The 22,545-nt window shown below is 46.3% G+C and overlaps 8 protein-coding genes across 8 annotated transcripts; 5 read left to right on the top strand and 3 right to left on the bottom strand.

Annotated features, from left to right (window-relative positions):
• Positions 1–688: 688 nt before the first annotated feature.
• TrAtP1_007254 (uncharacterized protein) lies at positions 689–2,131 on the top strand. The gene is made up of 2 exons (XM_014092871.2): positions 689–1,153; positions 1,214–2,131. The coding sequence occupies exons 1-2, from the start codon at positions 1,010–1,012 to the stop codon at positions 1,928–1,930; spliced, it is 861 nt and encodes a 286-aa protein (XP_013948346.1). The 5' UTR covers positions 689–1,009; the 3' UTR covers positions 1,931–2,131.
• A 525-nt stretch (positions 2,132–2,656) lies between these two features.
• On the top strand, positions 2,657–3,355 carry TrAtP1_007253 (uncharacterized protein; the record flags this gene model as incomplete). Its single annotated transcript, XM_014092913.1, has 1 exon — positions 2,657–3,355. One exon carries the CDS (start codon positions 2,657–2,659, stop codon positions 3,353–3,355), a length of 699 nt encoding a protein of 232 aa, XP_013948388.1.
• Positions 3,356–3,601: 246 nt separating this feature from the next.
• On the bottom strand, positions 3,602–5,590 carry TrAtP1_007252 (uncharacterized protein; the record flags this gene model as incomplete). Its single annotated transcript, XM_066113447.1, has 7 exons — positions 3,602–3,899; positions 3,965–4,022; positions 4,193–4,273; positions 4,325–4,520; positions 4,577–5,001; positions 5,063–5,479; positions 5,566–5,590. 7 exons carry the CDS (start codon positions 5,588–5,590, stop codon positions 3,602–3,604), a joined length of 1,500 nt encoding a protein of 499 aa, XP_065969533.1.
• A 1,132-nt stretch (positions 5,591–6,722) lies between these two features.
• On the bottom strand, positions 6,723–8,087 carry TrAtP1_007251 (uncharacterized protein). The gene is made up of 2 exons (XM_014092911.2): positions 7,863–8,087; positions 6,723–7,803 (listed from the first exon to the last, which is right to left on the bottom strand). Exons 1-2 carry the CDS (start codon positions 7,906–7,908, stop codon positions 6,818–6,820), a joined length of 1,032 nt encoding a protein of 343 aa, XP_013948386.1. The 5' UTR covers positions 7,909–8,087; the 3' UTR covers positions 6,723–6,817.
• Positions 8,088–9,218: 1,131 nt separating this feature from the next.
• On the top strand, positions 9,219–10,163 carry TrAtP1_007250 (uncharacterized protein; the record flags this gene model as incomplete). The annotated part of the gene is made up of 1 exon (XM_014092857.1): positions 9,219–10,163. One exon carries the CDS (start codon positions 9,219–9,221, stop codon positions 10,161–10,163), a length of 945 nt encoding a protein of 314 aa, XP_013948332.1.
• A 3,631-nt stretch (positions 10,164–13,794) lies between these two features.
• On the top strand, positions 13,795–15,329 carry TrAtP1_007249 (uncharacterized protein). Its single transcript, XM_014092910.2, has 5 exons — positions 13,795–13,930; positions 13,988–14,262; positions 14,312–14,393; positions 14,461–14,870; positions 14,930–15,329. The coding sequence occupies exons 1-5, from the start codon at positions 13,925–13,927 to the stop codon at positions 15,009–15,011; spliced, it is 855 nt and encodes a 284-aa protein (XP_013948385.1). The 5' UTR covers positions 13,795–13,924; the 3' UTR covers positions 15,012–15,329.
• A 2,045-nt stretch (positions 15,330–17,374) lies between these two features.
• Positions 17,375–19,098, top strand: TrAtP1_007248 (uncharacterized protein). The gene is made up of 2 exons (XM_014092909.2): positions 17,375–18,855; positions 18,912–19,098. The coding sequence occupies exons 1-2, from the start codon at positions 17,464–17,466 to the stop codon at positions 18,963–18,965; spliced, it is 1,446 nt and encodes a 481-aa protein (XP_013948384.2). The 5' UTR covers positions 17,375–17,463; the 3' UTR covers positions 18,966–19,098.
• A 552-nt stretch (positions 19,099–19,650) lies between these two features.
• Positions 19,651–21,590, bottom strand: TrAtP1_007247 (uncharacterized protein). Its single transcript, XM_066113446.1, has one exon. It carries the CDS (start codon positions 21,354–21,356, stop codon positions 19,704–19,706), a length of 1,653 nt encoding a protein of 550 aa, XP_065969532.1. The 5' UTR covers positions 21,357–21,590; the 3' UTR covers positions 19,651–19,703.
• Between the last annotated feature and the right edge of the window lie 955 nt (positions 21,591–22,545).

Here is a 22,545-nt window from a genome sequence, read left to right as displayed (position 1 = left end):
CGGGGTCGATGCAAGAATATGGCGATCAAAGATAACTATCTGTAGGCCTCAAATAGGAAGGTGAATGGATTTAGTGCCGCTATCCGACCAGATTTCTCATCAAAGTATGTTCAAAAGCGCGTTGAGTGGTCAAGGAATACGAGATGTGACATCGCGATCAATACTTGCATCATATATTCTCCGATCAGTCCATATTCTATAGCCAACTGGACCATTTGGTATTTGCCCGCTTTGCTAGAATAGGATAATAAAAGGACTATTCGATTCCCAATTGGGCTACGGATGTATCGTTATCGTATCAATCGCGGTTGATATAGTATGCTTGGTGAATGATACAATTGCTTACTCAAATAGCCGAATCATTGCCTCAGCACACCAAACCGCGGTAAAATGGCATTGTGATTGGCTTTAGCAATGGTAGGATGTCCATATGTTATCCATTGGGTATAAGCGGTGAGTATCTAAGAGTGCATTTGTGAAGACGGTTTTCAGGTGACACTCTTTGCAGTTGCCTAACTGAATCATAGGAATGCTTTGCATAGGCTGTTACTGTCTCGAGAGTACTATCTCAAGAGAAGAAAAGACATACCGCAAACAAATAACGGCTGCACCAATTATTTAATTCAGTCGTTAAAATTAACCCAGAGCTGCTATGTAGAGCTCCTGAAGACAATTTTCACGTTCTAGACCTCTATCATCCAATGTCATTCATGTCGGATCTTAGAAGCACCGATATCCGAACTTCGTGCCTAAAACTCATCCATCATAGCGTGGAGGGGGAAAGAGTCTTGTTTTCCTCGATGAACTAATGAGAAATAAATTTTCTCAAATTGTTTTATGTCAAGCGGCCGGATTCAAAGATATATCCATGATACTCTTCGCAAAACGAAATATTTCACCTCAGCGCCTTCATACTTGGACAAATCTCAAATCTGAGACGGATATCCAGTGAAGCTCTGGGATTGTGCGGGTTTGTAGAAGGTAAGTTTACATAACTGGCTCAGTAGAGATGAACGATGAATCGGCTCTGGAGCGGTGGAAGCGCTTCACCTATGTGGATAATCTCCCAGAAGACATTGGCCCTTTTCGGAAGCTGCTAGAAGAATATAGCAACATACCACCTGAGGAAGTTGACGGCTTACTTCTTAGAACGGTAAGGAGTGCGTCGATTCGTTATCCTAGATGGAAATGACCTTCTAATGTCTTTCGGCAGCGTGAGAGACTCTGGGAAGTGGCCATGTACCCGTGCATTGGCCGATGGAGCTTTCTCAACCTACAAAGTGTACGCGACCCTCATTTCTACACTGTAGTCGAGCGGTTGAGACGCTCGGCTGATTCTGGTGCCGCATCAAGCTACCCAGAGGCGCTCCTTGATATTGGGTGCTGCGTTGGCCAGCTACTGCGAAAGCTGGTGCAAGATGGAATCGACCCGACGCGCCTCTTTGGTACAGACTTGCACCCTGAATTTATTTCCATTGGCGCAGAGCTATTCCGCGATGAAGCCAGCGGGTTGACTTTTGCGGCCGGCGATATGTTGAATCCCGACGATGAGGCTCTCGGCATTTTAAACGGCAAAATCACGCTTGTGCATGCTGGGAATTTCTTCCATTTATTCACGTGGGAAGAGCAAGTTGTCATCGGAATGCGAATAGTGCGCTTCATGCATCCAGAAACCGTTGATGCAATAATCTTCGGCAGACAGATTGGGACCCACAGTCCACGAGAGAGGCAGGGAAGAAGAAAGTCATTCTTACATAACGAGGAAAGCCTGCAGAGACTGTGGAACGAGGTTGGGGCGAAAACGGGGACTCGTTGGCGCGTGTCGATGGATATTAACGAAGAGAAAATGGTTGACATTCCTGGATTTGGAGAAGAGGATAGATACGTCCGTTTTGGCATATATCAATTTCCAATAGAGAAGAAGGGCTAGCTTCGGCGGAAATATGAGGAAAGGCAGTCGTGTTATTTGTTGAGATAGAATAGTGATTGCGGGTTTAATCGTGACTCATCTTCTCAACTGGAAGACGCCGAAATCCAGTCCGATATACGGTCCATGGTAACGGAGACTTTGCTTGCTAAATTATGGCGATCAGCTAGCTTAGGTGTCTGTTGCTCTCTAACTTGATGTGTTGCTTTCAAACTATAGGTCTCGCTTTCTATCTAAAGGCCCACGCTACATATAATTTCCCTACATTCAAGTCAGTGCGTGTAGTTGCTGTGTACTCTGCACTAGAAGGGCCGCATCAACAGATGGAAGATAAAGCTGGCTTTAAAGTTGCTTGTAGATGCAGGCGTATCGTCGTTTTACATGTCATGCCTTATCGAGTACAACACACTTTGCATGTAATGCTACAAGTGGAAAGACGCCACAAAAAAGGCTTCCACTGTTCTGCGTAGTTTGTTTAGCGCTCAAAGCAGATCGATCAATTTCCCCGGTTCTGCGCCCTTCGGCTTGTAGGGCGTTCCATGACATTGGGAGCCTGGAGATAGCTGGCCCACTTAGGATGCTTGAATCAAGCAGTCCGTCTCTAGCCGTTGTGAACAGATGCTGGCAAAAAGTATTTATCTGTGCTCCATGTTCTTTATTTGAGTTGCTGTAGATACTGTCCAAACCTGCATTTAAACATAATTTTCAACTCCGAATATTCAAGCAGCCATGAAGACAGTCGGGATCATTGGCGGCAGCACCGACCTGGCCACGGCCGAATACTACAAGCTGATAAATGCCCACATCCGCTCAAAACTGGGCGGGTTCCACACTGGCGAAATCATTATTAACTCAATGAATTTTGAGCGCAGCGCTCATTTTGTGACCAACGACCTTTGGGATGAGGGAGCAGAGTACTTGCATGGAAAGGCGCTCAGTTTGGAGAGAGCCGGAGCCGATTTCATCATCTGCGTTTCGAATACTTGGCACAAGGTTTCAGAAGCGTTCATGAAGGATATCAAGATCCCCCTCTATCACATTGTCGATCCCACGGCTCAGTCAATCTTGGACCAAAAACTACAAACCGTCGCCTTGCTGGGTACTAAAGCTACGATGGCGTCAACTTACTTGCCCAACGAATTCTTAACCCGCTTTGGAATAAACGTCATTGTGCCCACGGAAGAAGAGCAGAAATATGTGGACGACGTGATTTTCAACGAACTCGCCAAATCACAATTCACCGAGGAATCTAGACAGGGATACCTCAAAATCGTCGACAGCTTGGTTTCTCGAGGAGCTCAGGGCGTTATTTTGGGCTGCACAGAGATCCCGTTGCTCATTGAACAGAAGGATCGGCCAAATATTCCGATGTTTAATACTTTGGAACTGCACGCTAGAGGTGCTGCAGAGAAAGCATTGTCCGATTGAAAGAAGAAATAAAAGATAATTAAAACATCATAATAAATCTGAGCGTCAGTTCTTTAGTTGTTGAAATATGACTTGGAAACTCTAAAAAATAGCTATAAAGTGTGTATGGACGACTGTTATGAAGAATTGGAGAGCAAGTTTTCATTCTGTAAATAAAGCCACTCCGCGCTATAAATCTACGTCGCATCTGAGCAGTTTCTGTATATTTCATGAGAACATCATGAGAACGCCAAGAGAACGAGTTTATCAAACCTTCTCTTCATGATCGACATCGGCTCGCTGCTTGGCCTCCTCAAGTCCTCCCATCTCCTTCACACGAACTACTTTCTCTTCAAACGTGCTCACAGCGCTTGCACTGCGCCATGCGGGAATATTCCCATCGAAGAGCACGTCAATTTCTTCGAGCGACTTCTTCACCGTTTCGGGATACATGAAGTAAACGTGGAACACCATAGCTATGCAGAACGTGCCGAATATCATGTACGCTTTCCACTGGATATTTGTGAACGCAGGAGGGACAAAGAATGCCAAAGCCAGGTTGAAACTGCCACAGATGTTAGTACAATTGATCTTTGGGTAAACAGCAGACATCGAATGGCGGCCACATACGCCCAGTTACCTGCGGCCGCTAGGCCAACGCCCTTTGCGCGATACTTCAATGGAAAGACTTCTCCGCAGTAAATCCATGCTCCTGGAGCCCATGTAATTCCTAGATAAAGAGTCAGCCAGTTGCACATATAGCAATATGCGAGGAAGTAATCAAGCGTTTCCCCATACCATCTATTCATTATGTTAGCTGTAGTTTTTGCTGCCTGATGGGGTAAATGTTTGACTTACAAACTCCAACAAAGATATAACAAAGAGCAATGACGGCTTTAGCTGGAGGGCCACTGATCTGCCACTTGAGTATATCAATCCCTGCATCGTCGATTAGTTAAGATTGTTGAAAGGGAAAGGTTGCGCGCCTACCATCTACACTATCCACATGATGTCCATAGACAGCCATTACGGCACCGACAGTGAAATGAATAACACCACATATGATCGCTCCAACAATGAGCAGCCATCGGCGGCCCATACGATCGATGACAAAAAGAACTCCTCCGGTAGTTACGAGGAAAATGACGTATTGGATGATGGACGATGTAAGAGCGGCATTCCCCGACTGTTTCATTGGTTAATAAAAGATTTCGGTGGTATGGGGAGGTGTGGAAGGCTCACCATGCCAGCCATGTTGAAGATGTAAACAAGATAATAGAGCATAACATTGCCGCCGAGAAGTTGCTGCCAAACCTGTGCACTGACACCGACCAGTGTTCGCTTCCACATCTTGGGAGCGAATAAGCCCAAGTAGCCGATCTCTTTTGACTCAGCAGCAATCCTCGCCGCTTCCCTAACCTCCTCAAGCTCAGCAAGGACCTCGATATTACTTCGGTCGCCTTTGGCATGCAGATTTGCCAGGATTTCGTGACATTCTTCCCAGCGATCCTTGGATGCGAGCCACCTGGGAGATTCTGGGAAGAAGAAGAGGGAAACAAATAGAATTGCTCCAGGTACGGCTTGCAGGCCCCATGCTATTCGGAAAGCTGCCGGTTTTTGGATAGAAACAGAACAGCCGTAAGAAATAAGGTACATGATCAGAATACCTAAACCTTGTTTTAGCTGCCTGTCCATTAGAGTCATTATAAACGCAGAATCAGCTCTTACCCCAGTCAATAGACCACTGTTGAATGCCAACAACTCGGCCGCGAATACGAGAAGGAGCAAGCTCGGAAAGATAGACGATGCACTGAGAACTAGTTATGCCGATTGCAAGCCCACTGACAATGCGGCCCACTACGAGGTGAGCCACATTTTGAGAAGAGCACTGCAGCACAGCACCTATAATCCAGTCCACAGAAGCAATTTGGATGGCTAATCGGCGACCCAGGCGATCAGCAAGCCATCCAGATAAGAGAGATCCAATAAATGATCCAGCGGACATGGACGCAGTGATGCCGCCTTGCTGAGATGACCCTGGGTGGTTGAAGTAGTCGAGATATTGTTCAGAGCCAATCCAAGCACTCATGGAGCTGATCTCGAAGCCGAAGATCATGCCACCAATGGTGCCAAAGGCAGCAAGAACTATGAGGAAGCCGTATCAGTAGCGGTATTTGATGATATTGGATTCATTAAGACCGATGGGCAGCAGTTTGAAAGACCATGCGTACCGTAGATGTTCCAAATGCGATACATCTTGACAGGTTTTCCACATAGGTGAACTCTTCACTGCTGTCTAAACTTTCTGGACAGCCCACCCAGTACGATTCGGGCAGAAGCTCAACATGTCTACGGTATGAAGTTCTTATAACTTGTCAAGTAATCGATGGATAGCGAACAACAGATGTAATGGTGGAGCCTTTACCGGCGCGGTTATAGAAGCGCACGTATTAGCATCAAGAAACTGCTTCTGGAGAATATCTATACATGTACAATGCTTCTTAAAACAAGCCAAGATCTGCGAGATACTCGGAGAAATGGAGACTTTAATGGGCTGTCAGTCTCCACATTCTCCGGCATGTAAGAAAGGCATATAGGCCTCAAGATCGTCATGCATGGCATCTGAGCTTGGTATAGTCAATGGAGTAATTCGTACACCATCTTCGGCATCGGAAATTTTAGAAAAAGGTAAAGAAGACGAGATAGGTATATGAAGAGCGTATACAAGCAAGTTGATTATATCCTTCTATAAGGAGGCATGATCCATCGTTTACAAGTACCAAGGACATGGCTCTACGGTCGACGGTTATATTCTTAGCTGTGAGCTGAGGCCACAGCTCTTCCGAAGCAGGGATATGATTCTTTATCGCCTGATCATCAGGAGATGTTGTTCAAAGGCATGCGCGTGGTACTGCATATTTACTATAGGTACATGTGCTGACTGTGACCTATTAGTTCAGACATTTCGGAGATCTACAAGCAAACCGTTGTGCATACCATCGTTGCTTTTAGCCTAATTTCATGGCTGTATATTAGCCTGCAACCAACAACTGACTCAATCGGCTGCAGCTATAGCGAGCCCGATTGCCCAAGCTTGCCAAGTGAATTCTCCGCACTACTCCCCCACATTAGTGCTACAGCTCGGATTGACAAGAGGGTCTACGGTTGAAACTGTCGTCATTGGCACGGATTGAAGGTTCATTGGTCTCGTACAAGTAGCTCTCCTAGATCCTTTATGCTGCGGAATTGATTGTGAGATACATGAGCCTCATGCAACATAAAACTCGTAGTGGCGCGCTGACTATGCGACTCGGGCCAGATAGAGGGATGAAGCGATTCGACGCCACTATTACAGCTGCTCACTGTATTCCTTTTGACCTTAAACACGGACGAAAATGATTTCTGGTGTTTTATTCAATTTAAAAACTGCGCAATTTGACATTATATCTTAGAATGCACGAAAAGAAAGGAAACATTATTCTCCTAGTATAAGTCTACCTTGCCTCCGCCTTGGCACATGCTCTCAATACTAGCGAGATCATTCAATGCCTCCTCTGGACCCGACCGTTTCTCTGCCTTGCCAATTTTGATAGCTTCTAGAAAAGCCTTGATCTCGAGTTCAACGCCTTTGCTGTTTACTGTCTCAGATCTACTCTCTCCAGAGACAAGGTCAAGAGTTAACACAAAGCCGCTGGGACCATCAACAATTTGGAAGCTCCCCTTAGTGCCGATGAGAGTGAGCTCTCCAGCAGACCGTAGCGAAGCAAACGACATTGAGATTGTGCCAGTTCCTCCACCGCTGAGAAGGATGCCTGCATTGAGAGTATCAAGGGGTGGGAGGTGAGGTACGACTTGGCGAGCAAACCCCTGCGTCTCAACGACTTCTTGGCCCGTAATGAAGCGGAGCAGAGCAGTTTGATGCACTCCACCGTCAAGTAAAAAGCCGCCTTGGTACTCTGGCACTTTTCTCCATGGCGTTTCGTACCATTTGCCAACTGGTGGCTGGTTGCGCCATACTCTGAGATGTGCCTGGGTAATCTCACCGATTGCCTTTTCTTCCACGATCCATTTCCGACCAAGCTCAAACTCGTGCATGAATCGAAACTGCTCGGCAATGCTGAAAATGAGTCCTTTATCTGCATATAGCTTATTGTAGTCTGCAATAAGATCGCGGGCCGTTTTCACATCTTTTGCAATCGGCTTTTCACAGAGCACATGTTTGCCAGCAGCTAAACATTGCCTAACAATGGATGGTTGAATAAGGATTGGCAAGACAATAATTACTGCGTCAATATCGCTGCGCTGAAGAAGATCATCTAGCGTATGTCCAGGCTTGTCGTCCGCGTACAGGTCAATATTGGCGACTCCAAGCTTAGTTGCTTCCGTAACAAGGGTAGAGGCGGTAGATGTAGAACGAGAATATACCGCTTTGAGGTTCGCTTTATTCGCAACGAGTGCTGGTAGATGGGCTAGTGACAGGGTCAGCATCCACGCCTCTAAGCTCTGCTAGCTACTACGTAGAAAGTACCTTCAGTAGCAAAAATGCCAGCTCCTAAAATTGCAATACCAGCCATCTAGAAAGTCAAAATGAGATACTTGGAAAGCTGCTGTAGAGTAAAAGCATGCTTTTTACGCCTGGGAAATGGCAGTGAGCGCAATACTCGATCCAGACACTGGCGGGGGAAGGCATTATATATCGCGCGAAGACTATCAGACACTTGAGGGGTTAAGAGACGCTCAGCAGTACGCTGATTGCATCTTTACTTTCCATGATAGCACGAGGTACCTTCGGCTATTGTCAAATTCGGTTTACCCGAGTCTTACTACACAATAGACTATCAGGTTCCCCGTTCAGGCCAACTTAGCCGGCCGACGCTTGAGTATTGGAGAATATTTGCTGGTTATTTCCGAACGAAAATAGCGGGTATCTCAAAAGCGAATAGAAAAGGTCGCAAAGACAACCTTTTCTCGAAAATAACGAGCCTCTGATCATTAGATAGAGTCACTGATTCCAGCCATCACCATGAACAGTTGCACCCGCAGCCACTGTGGCTGTTCCGCTGGATTAGTAATGGAATTCGATAACTCGGGACATGACGGCTCGATATCAGATCAATAGAACAAAACTTCCTAGATATGCCATTTACTCATTACTGTAGTTCGGATCTTTCTAACATCACAGTGATTGTTTAGTGATGGATAGAAGTTAATCCATGGCGTGACGCCAAAAGTTTGACGACTAATATAACTCCGCACAGTGAATTCTCCAGCTCTCTTAAGGCACTACGCAGAAAAACATTCGATTATTAAACAACAAACATCTTCAGTGCCTTCTTATTCCATAGCGTCTTGCTCAGTAATATTACAATATCAAGTGGCAGAATAATCAGTAATTACAGCCATGTAAATCTGTGAGTATAGACTATATTGACGTAGCTCTGTGCAGAAAAGGACAACCTTCTTCCATGTTGTACAAGTATCATAACCGACCGCAGGCTAACGCCACTCTCTGTGGTAGTTCCAAGCCAATAGTATCCTTAGTTTTAGATTGAAGTACTGCACTATGCCCATTCTAGATAATAGTACCCTTGTGAGTTTTGTCTGCTATAGCCCGTACTATCTTGAGGGCGTAGTAGTGCTCCATCTTCCAGCATTAAGAGTAAAACAATTTGGTATATATTGGACGTTCACGACTTGGAATCTTCCAACGTAAAATATTCTGAGTCATACTACTTCATACTTCCCTTTGAGTTGTCCTGTTCATTCAATCATCTATTAATTTCTATCCCTTATATAACGCATCTCCTGTTTCCAGCTACTACGTTTTAATAGCTTCAACTTCAACAAGACTATTATCTCGCGCTCGTCATTAACGGAACATAATATGGCGCCAATAAAATCCAACATTCTTGAATCCATTGGAAACACCTCCATCTTACAGCTTCATGCTGTGGTTCCTTCAAATGGAGTTCGCGTCCTCCTAAAAATTGAAACCACCAACCCAACAGCGAGCATGAAAGACCGCATGGCCCTTGCAATGATTACGGCTGCTGAAAATGATGGCCGTCTAAAACCCGGTGGCTCTGTTGTTGAGTATACTGGAGGTAGCACTGGCGTATCGCTGGCTTTGATCTGCGCCGTGAAGGGCTACCCGCTCCATATAGTGACATCAGACGCCTTTTCGAAAGAAAAGCTGGACCACATGAGACTCCTTGGTGCTATCTTGACCGTTATACCAAGCGACAATGGCAAGCAAACTGAAAAGCTTACCAAAGACATGATCCGGGAGGCCCGTGCCATAGCTGAAAAGACTGGAGCCTTCATCACGGCTCAGATGGACAATACGGACCAACTTTCGGCTTACACAAAGCTAGCCGATGAGATATATGAGCAAACAGAGGGCCAAATCGATGCTTTCGTGCAGGGCGTTGGATCAGGCGCGTGTCTTCGGGGCACATCAGAGCGCTTACGCCAGCTTGACAGCAAAATCCGCTTTGTCGCAGTCGAGCCCGCTGAATCGGCTGTTTTAGCAGGTGGCGTGTCTGGATCCCATAACATTGACGGCATGGGGCCTGGATATGTTACGCCAATGTGGAAAGATGGGATTGCAGATGACTTTCAAGGAGTCTCAACTGCTGATGCAAGGGCAATGGCCTTTCGGCTAGCACGCGAAGAAGGCTTGTTCTGTGGTCTTTCGACCGGGGCGAATGTTACTGCTGCATTACGTGTGGCAGAAACTCTGAAACCAGGATCTACCGTTGTCACAATCATGTGTGATTCAGGTATGAAGTACATGTCAGGATACTCTAAACAATTATCATCTATGTAGAAGTATAGGATAGGACTTCCATAAGACCCTTATACATTGTATGTTCTGAATTCGCTCTCTTCCGATGTTATATCTAAAGCCTGGGGTTCAAATGTTTAGATTACTTCTTAGTTTCATTGCCTATGAATAAGTATAGGCACCATAGCGTAACTTTCTAGCGATTAGCCAGACTGTGTCATATATAGGCCCGCAAGCTGAAAATGTTCCTGCGTCAGTATTTGGTAATTATAATGAGGTAGTATGTTACCAGTTATTTCTGTTCCAATCGCGATATATCTTTCTCTAAAATGCGTGTCCAGTTGTTCGCTAGAGTGAATCTCATTCATGGTACGGGTTGGCGGAGATTGAATAAATACTTCTGCCCCTACCCTATCAACCAAGCCAGAGGGCCTAGTCAATCGCTACGATGATCTCCAGCGTCTCACATTATAGTTGACAGTATACCACCGCATTTATTTCATTTTGTGTCAGTCCACAAGCAAGTCAAGTCGCGACTTAGAAGCCGATGAGGGTTGCAGAATAGTAAGCGTAAGGACAAATCGCAATGTGTAACAAATTCCGGGAGTCTGGCTTAATTTTAGCATCATTGGTCAAATATGCTTAGTACATGTAGTATTACGATTGCGTAGTACCTGGCTATGCGGTGCTCTTCTCTAGAGAGATCAGAATCACAGAATCAGGAACACAGCTATACACCACGAAACACATCCAGGTGTGCAATGCTAAGGCACTAACCGAATTCTTTTTTGAGATCTTGATTCATACGAGCCGAGACTTATAAGAAAGCACCGATGCAAGGGCACAAAAGCTGCAGTAGTAAGAAACGTCGCCAACGACAACATAATTTTATAAGTCTATCTCTATTAAAAGAGACGCCCGATACCCATATTACAAAGAATATTTGACGTATCATTATTATTAGCTCATACTCTAATTATATTGATGCGAGAGTTGGTGTCACTCGGCAGATGTCAGGAGAGGGTGCCACAAGCTGCGTGTAAGATGGCACTACTTGGAAACAGTTAGCAAACCGCAGCACCCATCTTGGCATAAGCGAATAGTGAGCGCGGATGAGAATTTAACGTTTATGCCATACTTGTATGAGTAAAGGCCTGTGTTTGTTGGCATAGAGCTTTCTGTCGGTACCTTCTTTCCCTTCCTGTAGGTTAATACCGCTTATACTTTGGCATGAAGATCAAAGCGTGTAGTACGAAGCGGCTGAATCGTCAGTTGAGTTGCAACAGCAGTTACTAGGTAGCCTGCCTGGTGCTTAGACCGTTTCACCAGCCCTAGCCTATATGCGAGCTAGCAGTCTACTTTGAAAATTTCACGCCAATAAGCATTACGGCAAAGTTCACTTCAACTTCGTGCATGTCCGGGGAAGTAGCCAAAAATAGGAACGGAGTAGTACTAGCCGCTTCAAGGCATGTTAAAACCAATGCATACAAGTTCTATATTTACTTCTTTCTATCTCGATCGAATGACAATGATCAAGTGGGCTGAAGCTACGTTTGAATAGAATCGTGAATAGAAAAATGGATGTAGAACCTCGCGTAATAGGCGCGAGAAAACTTCACTTAAGGATAAATGAAGCTGTGGAGTAAGCGAAATAGCAATACGACGTTGGAGAAAAAGAATAAAACAAGTCAGTAGGCAGGTATACCAGTTTCCAAAACCTAGCAGCTTTAATTGTTCTGCGAGAAGCTTCGCGACGGGTGGCTTCATGGCCGAGATCAATCCAGCCTGCTCAAGTTAGCGCACATTGATAAGATAGACCTGGACTCGACAATGGAATCCTTTGAAAATCCTCTGCAAATTCATCCTCGCCATTGGACCGGGTGGTGCAATGATTGGCTACCGAGCCGCACCTCGCTGGGATTCCAAACTTGACATGTGCCAATAGGCCAACACATGATCTGACGCTGATTAACACTCTCACTGCCCGTTGGTGCCACGTTAAACTGCCCAGACTTGTGGTTTCCGCTCCTGGAACAGCCTAGCCTACATGTACGCCATACTCAGGAAGAAGATTCTGCCCGACGCTAGCAGCATCGTGGCTTTGCTGTTTCCATATTGCTGACCAGCCCAAGAGCTAAGCCCGGTCTCGGCACATGCTCCAATAGCAAAGGCACACGCAAACAGGCACCGTCGCTCCAAGCGCTGGCAGGTCTATGCAACAACAAAGAGTGCTTTTCAGGAGTTTGTTGGGAATGAAATGCCAAGCAGAGTACGAGACTGAAAAGGAGATGTTACCTTTGCCGCCCCGTAATCACGATGATAGGTACGGAGTAGTATACGTTGCATTCGTATTTCCATGAATCTACTCATTGCGAAGCATCCCGGCAAGGGCTCTCCCTGTAATGCGGCATGTGGAACTGCGCGAAGTTGGGGAGAGAACGGAGCTCTCCATGCCGTACGAAGGGTCTGGAGGGTCTGAGAGGGCCGCTTAGCCGCGATTTACGAAGTCGCGAATTGCTAAGATTAGCCCAGGTTCAACGTCCAAAACGCATCTGCTTAGTACTGATACTAGCATCAGCCATTGGCCGATCGTCAGGAACGTGGCTGCGCCGGGCGAACCGAACCGAGCTTTGGCAGAGAACAGGGATCGAAAACGGAGGATACGCGAACAGCCCTAAAAAAACCCTTTGTGTGTGAACCCTTTGAACCCTTGGTGCAGGATATTTTTGAGTTTTTCTCGGTCTCCATCTCGGTGGCTGCTTGTTTCCTCAACGGCGCTCAGCCTCACGCCAGGAATAGGCGTGGCACACCGCCGGTTGACGCATGAAGAGTGACTCCTGCGGCTGATGGGCCTGAATTGAGCCTTGAACACGGGTAAGCCAGAGGCCGAGGAATCGCGTAATCGGCTATACTTCGCAGCCAAGGGTGGAGGCCAAGCGTGCCGAGAAAAAAAGCGTGGGATTTGTCATATTTCTATAAGAAGTTTTGGTGCTAAAAAGGCGATGCGAGATATTTGCAGATGCAAGTTTCAGGCAGTAACGCATATACACGCAGCAGTATGGGCATAGTACGTGATTTAAAATGTTGAGTAATCTCAGCGCTATTATAGTCTGCTGTTGAATGCCGCAACAGGATGGCATTCACATCAGGCGCTCAGATGTCTTGTCCCAGGAAGACCAGCTGCTGCTCGCAGTCAAATAGTGGCAGCTTGTTGCCAGTTGGCGTAGAGAAGGAGGTAGTATTCGGAAAGTATTCAAGCCTTGAAAAAAGGGGAAATTGCGGCTCCGTAAAGAGCTACGGCGTAGTATTGGGCTTGCAAACACGAAGAAATTCCCACGAGTATACGAGTAAGCCCGAAAATTTGGTCTAGCGCTTAGACTGGACCTATCAGATACCCTGGCCATAAGCGGTCTTGAGCCTCTGAGGCTAAGGATGCAGGGTGCCTTGGTGAAGGTATCTGACGGATTCTGATCCCTGGCGACGACGAACTACTATTGATAGTAGTTCTAGTAGTACGAGCGGTGCTTCAACGAGCACGGCTAGGCTAGGATGGACCTAGCATGTGCAGCAAAATATGACTGAAAGAGGAAGCCGGAGAGGCAGCTGGGCCACGATGCCGTCTATAAATACACAATCATGTCTACACTACTCCGTATATATCTAGTGGATTTCCCATGCATGAAGCTCCATGTTCATCTAGAGTTGCGGAAACATCGAATTTCATTCTATAAACGACTATTGTAGCTGCATATACCCGTCTCGTGTGCTCATTAGCAGCTCTGCCTCTGTTTCCAGGATTCACAATGAAGGTAAATACTCGCGGCTTTGGAACGTTCAAAAACACGCCATACTAAGCGGATTCTTAGTTTTCTTTCGCTTCGCTCCTTGCTTGCGCGGGCCTCGCAACAGCCCTGCCTTCGTCTGTAATTTCTTCGACCGAGCTTTCTGCCCCCGAGGGCGTCAACATCGAGAGTCGCTCAACGAATGGAAATGTTACCGACAAGGGCATTGCCCGATTCGATAACGGCAACATCTGGGACGGCCAGGGCAATGGAACGGATTCTTACAAGCTCTACCTCGGCAACGGAACAACCGCTGCGGGGTGGCCGTCTATCGAGTCTTGGGTCTCGTTTGGAAACATGTAGGTGTTGAGAAGCCAAGTATCATGAACATGGGCTTACGGAAAACAGGTTCGAGAACTACAAACTCACAATACAGTGGGCTTGCCAAAACCTGAATTGGCGTCTTCCCAACAATAATGATGACGAAATTGTACGTTGGCTATTAGTACATGCACTTGTTGCCCCGTGGCCTTGCGACTAATGATGGTGACGTGTAGGAAGCCATCTACAATGGTATCCAGCTGGCTGCCAATGCGACAGGCGTCGACCATCGATTCATCTTGGCTGTCATCATGCAAGAATCACATGGATGCCCGCGAGTCAATACCACCAACCTGGGCGTTCGCAATCCCGGTCTCATGCAGAACCATAACGGAGATGCCTCGTGCAACGACAACAAGAAGCTCACAACACCTTGCCCGACGTCAACGATCCATAAGATGATCATGGAAGGCACCGCTGGCACCTCGTCTGGTGCTGGTCTGTCCCACTGCATCAACGAATCTGGCCGAAGCGATGTTTCTGATTACTACCGCGCTGCTCGCATCTACAACTCTGGCTCCCTCTCCAAGACCGGTGACTTGCAGAGTAACATTGCTACTCACTGCTACGCCAGCGATATTGCAAAGTAAGTTTAGGTTTCAGCTCTGGGATACTGAAGATTGCCGTGGCTAATCCAAGTTTTAGCCGCCTCACTGGCTGGGTTTACGCAAAGTCAACATGCACATGCGATACCGACCCCAAGAGCTGCAACGTATCAAAGAATTAGCCTGGCACATTGAAATGATGTGTGGCCTTGATAGATCCCAGCGCTGGCGTATAAAATGTTTTGTCTAATGAATTTACCAGCGCGTCGTTTAATTTTGTATATAGAAACGACGCGCAAGCTGTACATATAGTATTATGATATCCCCATTATAGAATAGAGTAATTTGGCTTGGAACTCAGCGCGTGGAATGATGCAGGGTGCGATATATACCTGGAGAAGAATCGCTTGCATTGATAATGAAAGTACCACATTTCAGAACTACTGTCGTCCCTATGGAGCTCCTTGCGGCTTCCCATCACTACTGTGTCTCTGGTCAAGGTACTGCGCTCGGCTATGGCATATCCAGGTACCTGGCACTGCTCAAAATATCGAGTGAAATGGGGTTTATGGCGTTCATGGCGTTATGTATATTTAAAAGCTCCGAAAACGTACCTTGATGCTGCCCGCTAGGGAAAATAAGATTAACCGTTACCAAAGATAGAGACAAAGTGTGGAGAGCAGTCCGTCATAGCTGGGGCTTTTAAGCATCCATTGAGCTTAATCAATACTCTATATTATTCCGTAGTTTGCGCAAGAATAGCAACAGTAGTGGAAATGTGTTTGCTACGATAACCACTAGGCGTGCTCTACAACAAATTCGGAAACGTAGCATATGTAGGTACTAGATGGCATGACGTCTTTGGACTCTCTTTGCTAAGCGACGCTCCTAGGCTCACGGGATAAAATTGCCGCATCTTCTTCTTACTCTGTTACGCCGTATTTTAATTGCCCTAGACGTATTGAATACACCGAGGATACCTCTACGCCATTCTTGCATTCATGCTCTGCAAATGGGCTGGGATATTAATACCAAGTACCTAGTCCATATGTACTCAGCGATAGTATGTCGACGAGGAGGATATCAAGTTTACTACTACCTGCATCCTATTTATAGTCAATACACTAACGTTGCCATTACTTGATGACTTGTCGTAATCTTTATACAATGCGAATTACTATCAAATTTGTCTGGGTCCAGATTTGTGTAGGCAATTTTTTCTACAGTCCGCGATTCATACGCGTTTAACTAGCGCAGACCCAGTCTTTGTGCCTGCCAAGATGCATTGCTAGTTTTTGACAGCCAGAGCCGCATTCACTCAAACATCTCGTATAGAGAGATGGAAAACGTGGAAAGTCTGTTCTCGGCTATCGATGACTTTCTAGCAGCGCAACTGCCCATTTCACAGTGTCGGCCTCTTTGTTCATGATGATAATCCCAGTCTTTTGTTGACAAGAAAAGAACCAAGAGGCGCAGTTCGTCGCTTACTTCCGGGATAAGCCACGCACAATTTCTCTCGCTCCGGCCCGTGCACACATTAGACACGCCCTAGCTTCGGCATTCATCGTTTCCAAGTGTTCCACAGCCAATGATGTTGGTCGTCTACGCTTATCTTAGCTGGATACAGCACACCTTGAACGCCCCATGCCTTTTCTAGACGTGTAGATGGGCGTCTCACATAGGGCGTGGAAATGTCTTTCCAGCAGTCCAAATACTTGCGAATTGTAGAGTAATCACAATGCCGTACGCGCCCTGCGAAGAGCACGAAATGCTACTATTACCCCATAGATTTGACCGATGTTCTTTAGATCGGTGCCTGTACTGTATACACTAGCCAGCGTCATCGGAAAAGCCACGATCGAGCTCTCCTTCAATGAACTCCGTGCGGCAACTTCTTATCTGCACACGCGGCGTCTTCGGCGAGAATAACAGAAATGGAGTCAAGGAGTATTGCAGAGAACACTTAATCCTCTCAATTCCCACTTTACTGCCATGATGAAGGATCGCCAGCATAACGGCATCCACAAGTCGTCCCACAAACGGCACTTGGTGTATGTGCCAGAAGAGGCGTTCTCCACCAAACTAGGAAACTTTTACGTTTTTAGAACATGACTCGAATACTTCTAGAATTTTTTTTTGCCGCTGTAGCAGGGTTGATCATCCACGTTGACGGAATACATCGTCTCATTTTGGGCCGGTACCACTCACGATGGCATCTAAATCTGCTGTTGTAGAGTTTCCCCAGTGTATCCAGGATACTGTGGATAGACTTAGCATCAGACTCAAGATATCCTGCATTGCGGGGGAAAGCAGCCGGAGTCGAGACCAACATATATTCGTGGAGAGAACACGGAGTATAACCGTCATCCCAGACAGGGGCATTTCTTATCTACGTAGTTGATTATGAACATCCACCTAAACATGGCGGCTTTTCGGCATACGGATGGGTCTCGGCTGAGGAACTTACCATTAGTCCTCTTACACACCGAGCCCATTTCCTTAAAAGTCCCTCCCTCCTAGCTGGCCCGCCGTTTTCTTTTTTTTTCTCAAGCGTGGAGTTGTCTTTTCCCTTCTCTCTCTTCCCCAGGCACTGTTTTTATTGAGTAATAGCGGAGGCTCTTTTCCATCTTCATCATGGCTGGCAATACGAATGATGTAGAGTTTGAGGCTCGCAACCCAGAATCTCCAAAACACGAAGCCTCAAAATTTGAGAATCAGCAAGTCGGACCCAATTCTGGTTCTGATAATGAAATCTTTGGGGAGACAAGCGATGAGCTGCAAAACAGCCGACTGAAGCAGATTGCTGCGGAGGGCAACGCGCACTTCCATCGGTTAGGATGGAAGCGCTTGGCTATCGTCACCATCGTCGAGGCCATTGCCCTGGGAGCTCTCAGTCTGCCAGCAGCCTATCATACTCTCGGCATGTTCCCTGGAGTATTCCTTACCATCACACTTGGATTGATCACCATCTTCACGAGTTACCTGGTGGGACAAGTCAAGTTGAAGTACCCACAGGTCTCACACTATGCCGACGCCGGAAGACTTCTGTTCGGTCGATTTGGCTATGAATTGTTTGGTGCTGCCATGGTTCTTGAGCTTGTCATGTCAGTGGGTTCCCACGCACTGACTGGAAGCATCGCTCTGGGCACCCTTAATAATAACCAAGTCTGCTCCATTGTCTGGTCTGCTGTGTCAGCAGTCATCTTATTCATTCTGGCTATACCACCTTCATTCACTGAGATTGCCGTGCTTGGTTACATCGACTTTGCATCAATCATCATCGCCATTGGAATCACCATCATCGCTACAGGCATCAAGGCCAGGGATTCTGCTGGCGGCCTTTCTGGCGTGGAGTGGTCAACATGGCCTCAGGAGGGGACCACTTTCTCCGAGGCGTTTGTGGCAGTGAGCAACATCATCTTTGCCTTTAGCTTTGCCATCGGTCAATTTTCCTTCATGGACGAGATGCACACTCCAACAGACTACATGAAATCCATCTGGGCTTCAGGTATCGCCCAGATTACCATCTATACTCTGACCGGAGCGCTGTGCTATGCCTTCATCGGCCCATCGATCCAGGCTCCGGCTTTGCTGTCTTCCGGTGAACTTATTTCCAAGATTACTTTCGGCATCGCCATTCCTGTCATTTTCATCTCCGGATCCATCAACTCGACAGTGGCACTTCGTTATATACACGGCCGTTTATGGAAGAAGTCCATTATTCAATACGTCAATACCCCCAGGGGCTGGACCGTCTGGATTGTACAGGCTGCAATCTTTACCATCATTGCCTGGGTCATTGCTGAGGCGATTCCCATCTTTTCTGACCTGCTTTCTCTCGTTTCCGCACTGTTTGTGACAGGATTTTCCTACTGGATTCCTGCCATCATGTGGTTCTGCTTGCTATGCAAAAGGGGCGAATGGTTTTCGGGAAAGAATATTTTCATTTCTCTTGGAAGCATACTGGCCTTTATTATTGGAGTAGTGGCTTTAGTTGCCGGCACCTATGCCACCATTGCTGATATCGTAAGTACAACACATACATGTTTTTTTCTCTTGCAGATTGGCTAACACCGATATAGATTCGCGAAACGAATGACGGAAGCACCAACCGCCCCTTTTCTTGTAGGCGCTAGATCGCTACGAGAGTATATATTCAACATGAAATACTTTTAATGCATATAAATGCTGCGGCTGCTCAACGATGATATAATTAATACATAGATTTCAATAATGATAACGAATAATTGCGTTTTCATAATTATTTGGGGCGAAGATGAGATGTAATAATTTGGCTTCATGATACTATAGAACTTGGAGTGATTTAAGCAGTTATTGCTTAGCTGTGTATGATTCCATTCGAATCAAGTAATCATGGCTCTTTATATATCCGACTTGGGGTACTCACTCACTTCAGCATAAAAATGTCTAGATATCACCAATGGAGCACAAGCGGGATGTGAGTGTGTAATAAGTAATACGCTTGTTCGTATACTTTTACAGTTATATATTGGACTACAGAAGAAAGTGAAGCTATATGCCGTCGTGAGTTCTTCCAAAATATAGTACGAGAAGATAAAACGGTACCTCCGGATATCGGGTATGGGGCCGAAGAGTAGATGATGACCCTCCGTGGGGTACGAGCATCAAACATTGGAGCAGTACTTTCTCTTAGGCGTCTCATGACCATGAGCTTGAGGGAAATGCTACTACCCCGCCACAGCTCGCCTAGATCTAGATGTGCACCCGTCATTCGCAGATTCCCAGCTCTGCTACTCTGACCGGAGTTTCCCTTTTGGGCTGCTGGCTTCCCGAATCGATGATATGTAGATCCCTTTCTATTAATTTGAAGCCTAGTTTTCAACATTGAGCTTCTAAACTAGTTCTACGCCAAGACCCAGTTGATCCAAAGCTTCAAGACATCCTAGTTTAACCATGAGATCAGGTCTGCTATCTCCGCCTTGCAAGTCTTTACACTTCCAAACAGTTTCCATGGCTTCTCGAACGCGAATCAGAGAGGGAATTCTCCTGATACGGTACATCTCTTTAAGCCGCTGAACTGCAAATAATCTATCTTGCGGATCGATAGCTTCGCATCCTCCCGTAAACAACGGCCAAACGTGCATGGACACCAGTGGCGACGTTATAGGAACTTTCGCTAGCGCATCCAAGCAGAGTCGGACTCGGTGCAAGGTACGCGGGTGTGGAGAGCCAGTGTTATATGCCACGCGGAATAGATAGATGGATGCAGCAGCATGATATGCAATCGCAGTATTGGCAAGATCAATATTCGCGGAGGCATCGTCAGGAAGTTGCCAGGTTTCGAGTTTGTGTTCAAATACCTGAATAAGCGATTGGATTTCTTCATTTGATGTTGTTATGGCGCCACTCTTCATCGACTGCAGCGAGCTGATATCTGATGCTATATTGAGAATATCGAAGGCGCTGTCGAAGAGCGGAGCCATGGTATTAGAGCAGAAATACTCATGGTCAAGAATGAAAGGCGGCCTTGCGTGAGCAATGGATCCTAGTATATCATGATAGCTGAAAAGGCTGAGAAGGAACTGGAAACAGGACGTCGACACAGTGGGCAGCCCTTTGCGTATACGAATGAGTTCTCTAGCAGCAGAGAGATGGCATTCGTCTGCCTCTTCGACGCTGTCCATAAACTGACGCCTGACTTGCAGCATCAACACGGTCGCAAGAATTGCATCAGAAAATCTTTCCATCGAGCTTTTGAGCGCCATAGATAAAGACTGTATGGCCATCCTATGATGTTTTCTGGCAGCAATCTCGGTATCTTTACCAGGTGAAATTGCTATCAAATGACTGGCGGCCACCGAGAGGATAGCGGACTGAAGAGGGCCCTTTTGTAGAGCCATGCTGGTAAAATGCCTCTGAAAAGGATTATCCGTAGGTTTTATGGAAATTAAAGATGAAACAACAGTGGTAAAGTGATGAAAAAGGTGATAGTCATCAAGAGATAGATAAAGAGCCCAGTACTGAGGATCACGCGGTATTGAAACTTCGCGCAGCTGCTCTCGCTCGCGCACGCTGTCAGATTTTCGACGTTTCAAGCAAATTTCCTTTAAATTGCCATCATCCTGAGATTGAATACTCATGGGGGATAACAATGCGCATTGATTGCGCCCATTCGGTGAGAAGACATCATCCGACACCCAACCGTCCGAGGTAGAACGACTGGGTGTCGTAACGGCAGTATCTGCAGGTGGTGAAATAATGGCTGCCTGTGCTTCATTGCTGTGCGCCGTCGGTTCTCTCAGTTCATGATGGCGATCATCATGTCGGAATCGAAGGTCCTCTCCTTTCTTTGGGTCTTTGTGAGGACGCCACCTCAGCCTTAACCCATAGCCTTGGCAAGGTATGTTTAACCTCACACAACGACCGCAGAATGGCTTCGCTTCGTCGCATTTATACCCAGCTTCCCGGCATGTCCAACACCCTGATCTGGATCTCTTCCCTTTCCCTCGTCCTATTGCGTTGCTGGAGTTCATTTTCGATGACATCTCTCGAAGATAAAGCCACCAAAAGGCGAAGTGGCGAATGAAGAAAAGAGTGCCAATAGGCGAGATTAGTTATCACATTGTCTCACGTTGATAGAGCTGTGGTAAACGCCAATGGCTTTCGCAGTGGAGCGATGTTTCAATAAGGTTATAGATGTTGAGATGCCTCTGTAGCGGTGTTCATCATCACATAGTATTACAGCTTGGCGGACGTCCTTGGATTCGAGAGGATGGACAATGACGGCAGAAGATGCTCTGTGAAAGCAGGATCCGCTAGCGCTCCGCTGATAACTAATACGCAAGGCCCGCAAGACCACTAGGAGTTCCACGGCCCACCATTACTCTCGTACCAACGTGCCGGATATCCATCGGCTTCTTTGGTCCCGCGTATGGTTCACACTGTGCCATTGGTCTAATACCTTTGGCATATCCAAAGCACTCTTTAGGGCGTTTAAGTGTGATCTCGAGGCACGTACCGATATTGCTCAAGCATAACGCAAAGACATATATGTAAAGCCGCACAATGCTTTTGAACAAAAGAGGCTAAATGTTGCAACCAAGATTGGCCCAACTATAGCCTTTTTGTAGGTGCAGTTTTGGCTTTGCTCTCGGGAATTGTCTCAAGGTTGTGAGACACTGGATAAGCCTCCGAGTCGCACACCAAGTCTGTTTGAAGCGACATGTATAATTATATATAATATGCACCAGCATCATACTATTTGCTATTTTATTGATAAGATATGCAATGATGCATTTATTCTAGATTTATTGAGGTATTACTTCGAACCAGTATTGCAATGACCAACGGCCTTAGGATAGCTAAAATAGTCGTCATCGAGCGCTGTTCTAAGTAGAACATTGTCTTTATAGGTTACTGGACTGCCAAGGGAATGTCCGATTCCTAGTCATGAGTAGTGTCAAAACATGTTGAACGTAGATAGACTATGCCTCTGTAAGTCCAATCTAGAGACTGAAAAACATTAACAGTCTTGGCAGTCAACGAACGCCGAAACGATTGAGTATGTATACATAACCTGTTTCAACTCAAGTTTGGCACCTTGACATCGAATCCATTCAATAACACAGAAATGTACTGATAGAATCCAATGACGTGAATAAGAGACATCATACCATCCTTCCCAATTGTTCGTATTCCCGAGTCCCACAAGTCTTGACTCAAAGGCCCAGGCTG

Source organism: Trichoderma atroviride, chromosome 4, assembly GCF_020647795.1.
Source record: "Trichoderma atroviride chromosome 4, complete sequence".
In the NCBI taxonomy this organism is placed as follows: domain Eukaryota; kingdom Fungi; phylum Ascomycota; class Sordariomycetes; order Hypocreales; family Hypocreaceae; genus Trichoderma; species Trichoderma atroviride.
Note: the sequence above shows the minus strand (reverse complement) of the source record. Positions and strands in the feature narration are given on the sequence as shown.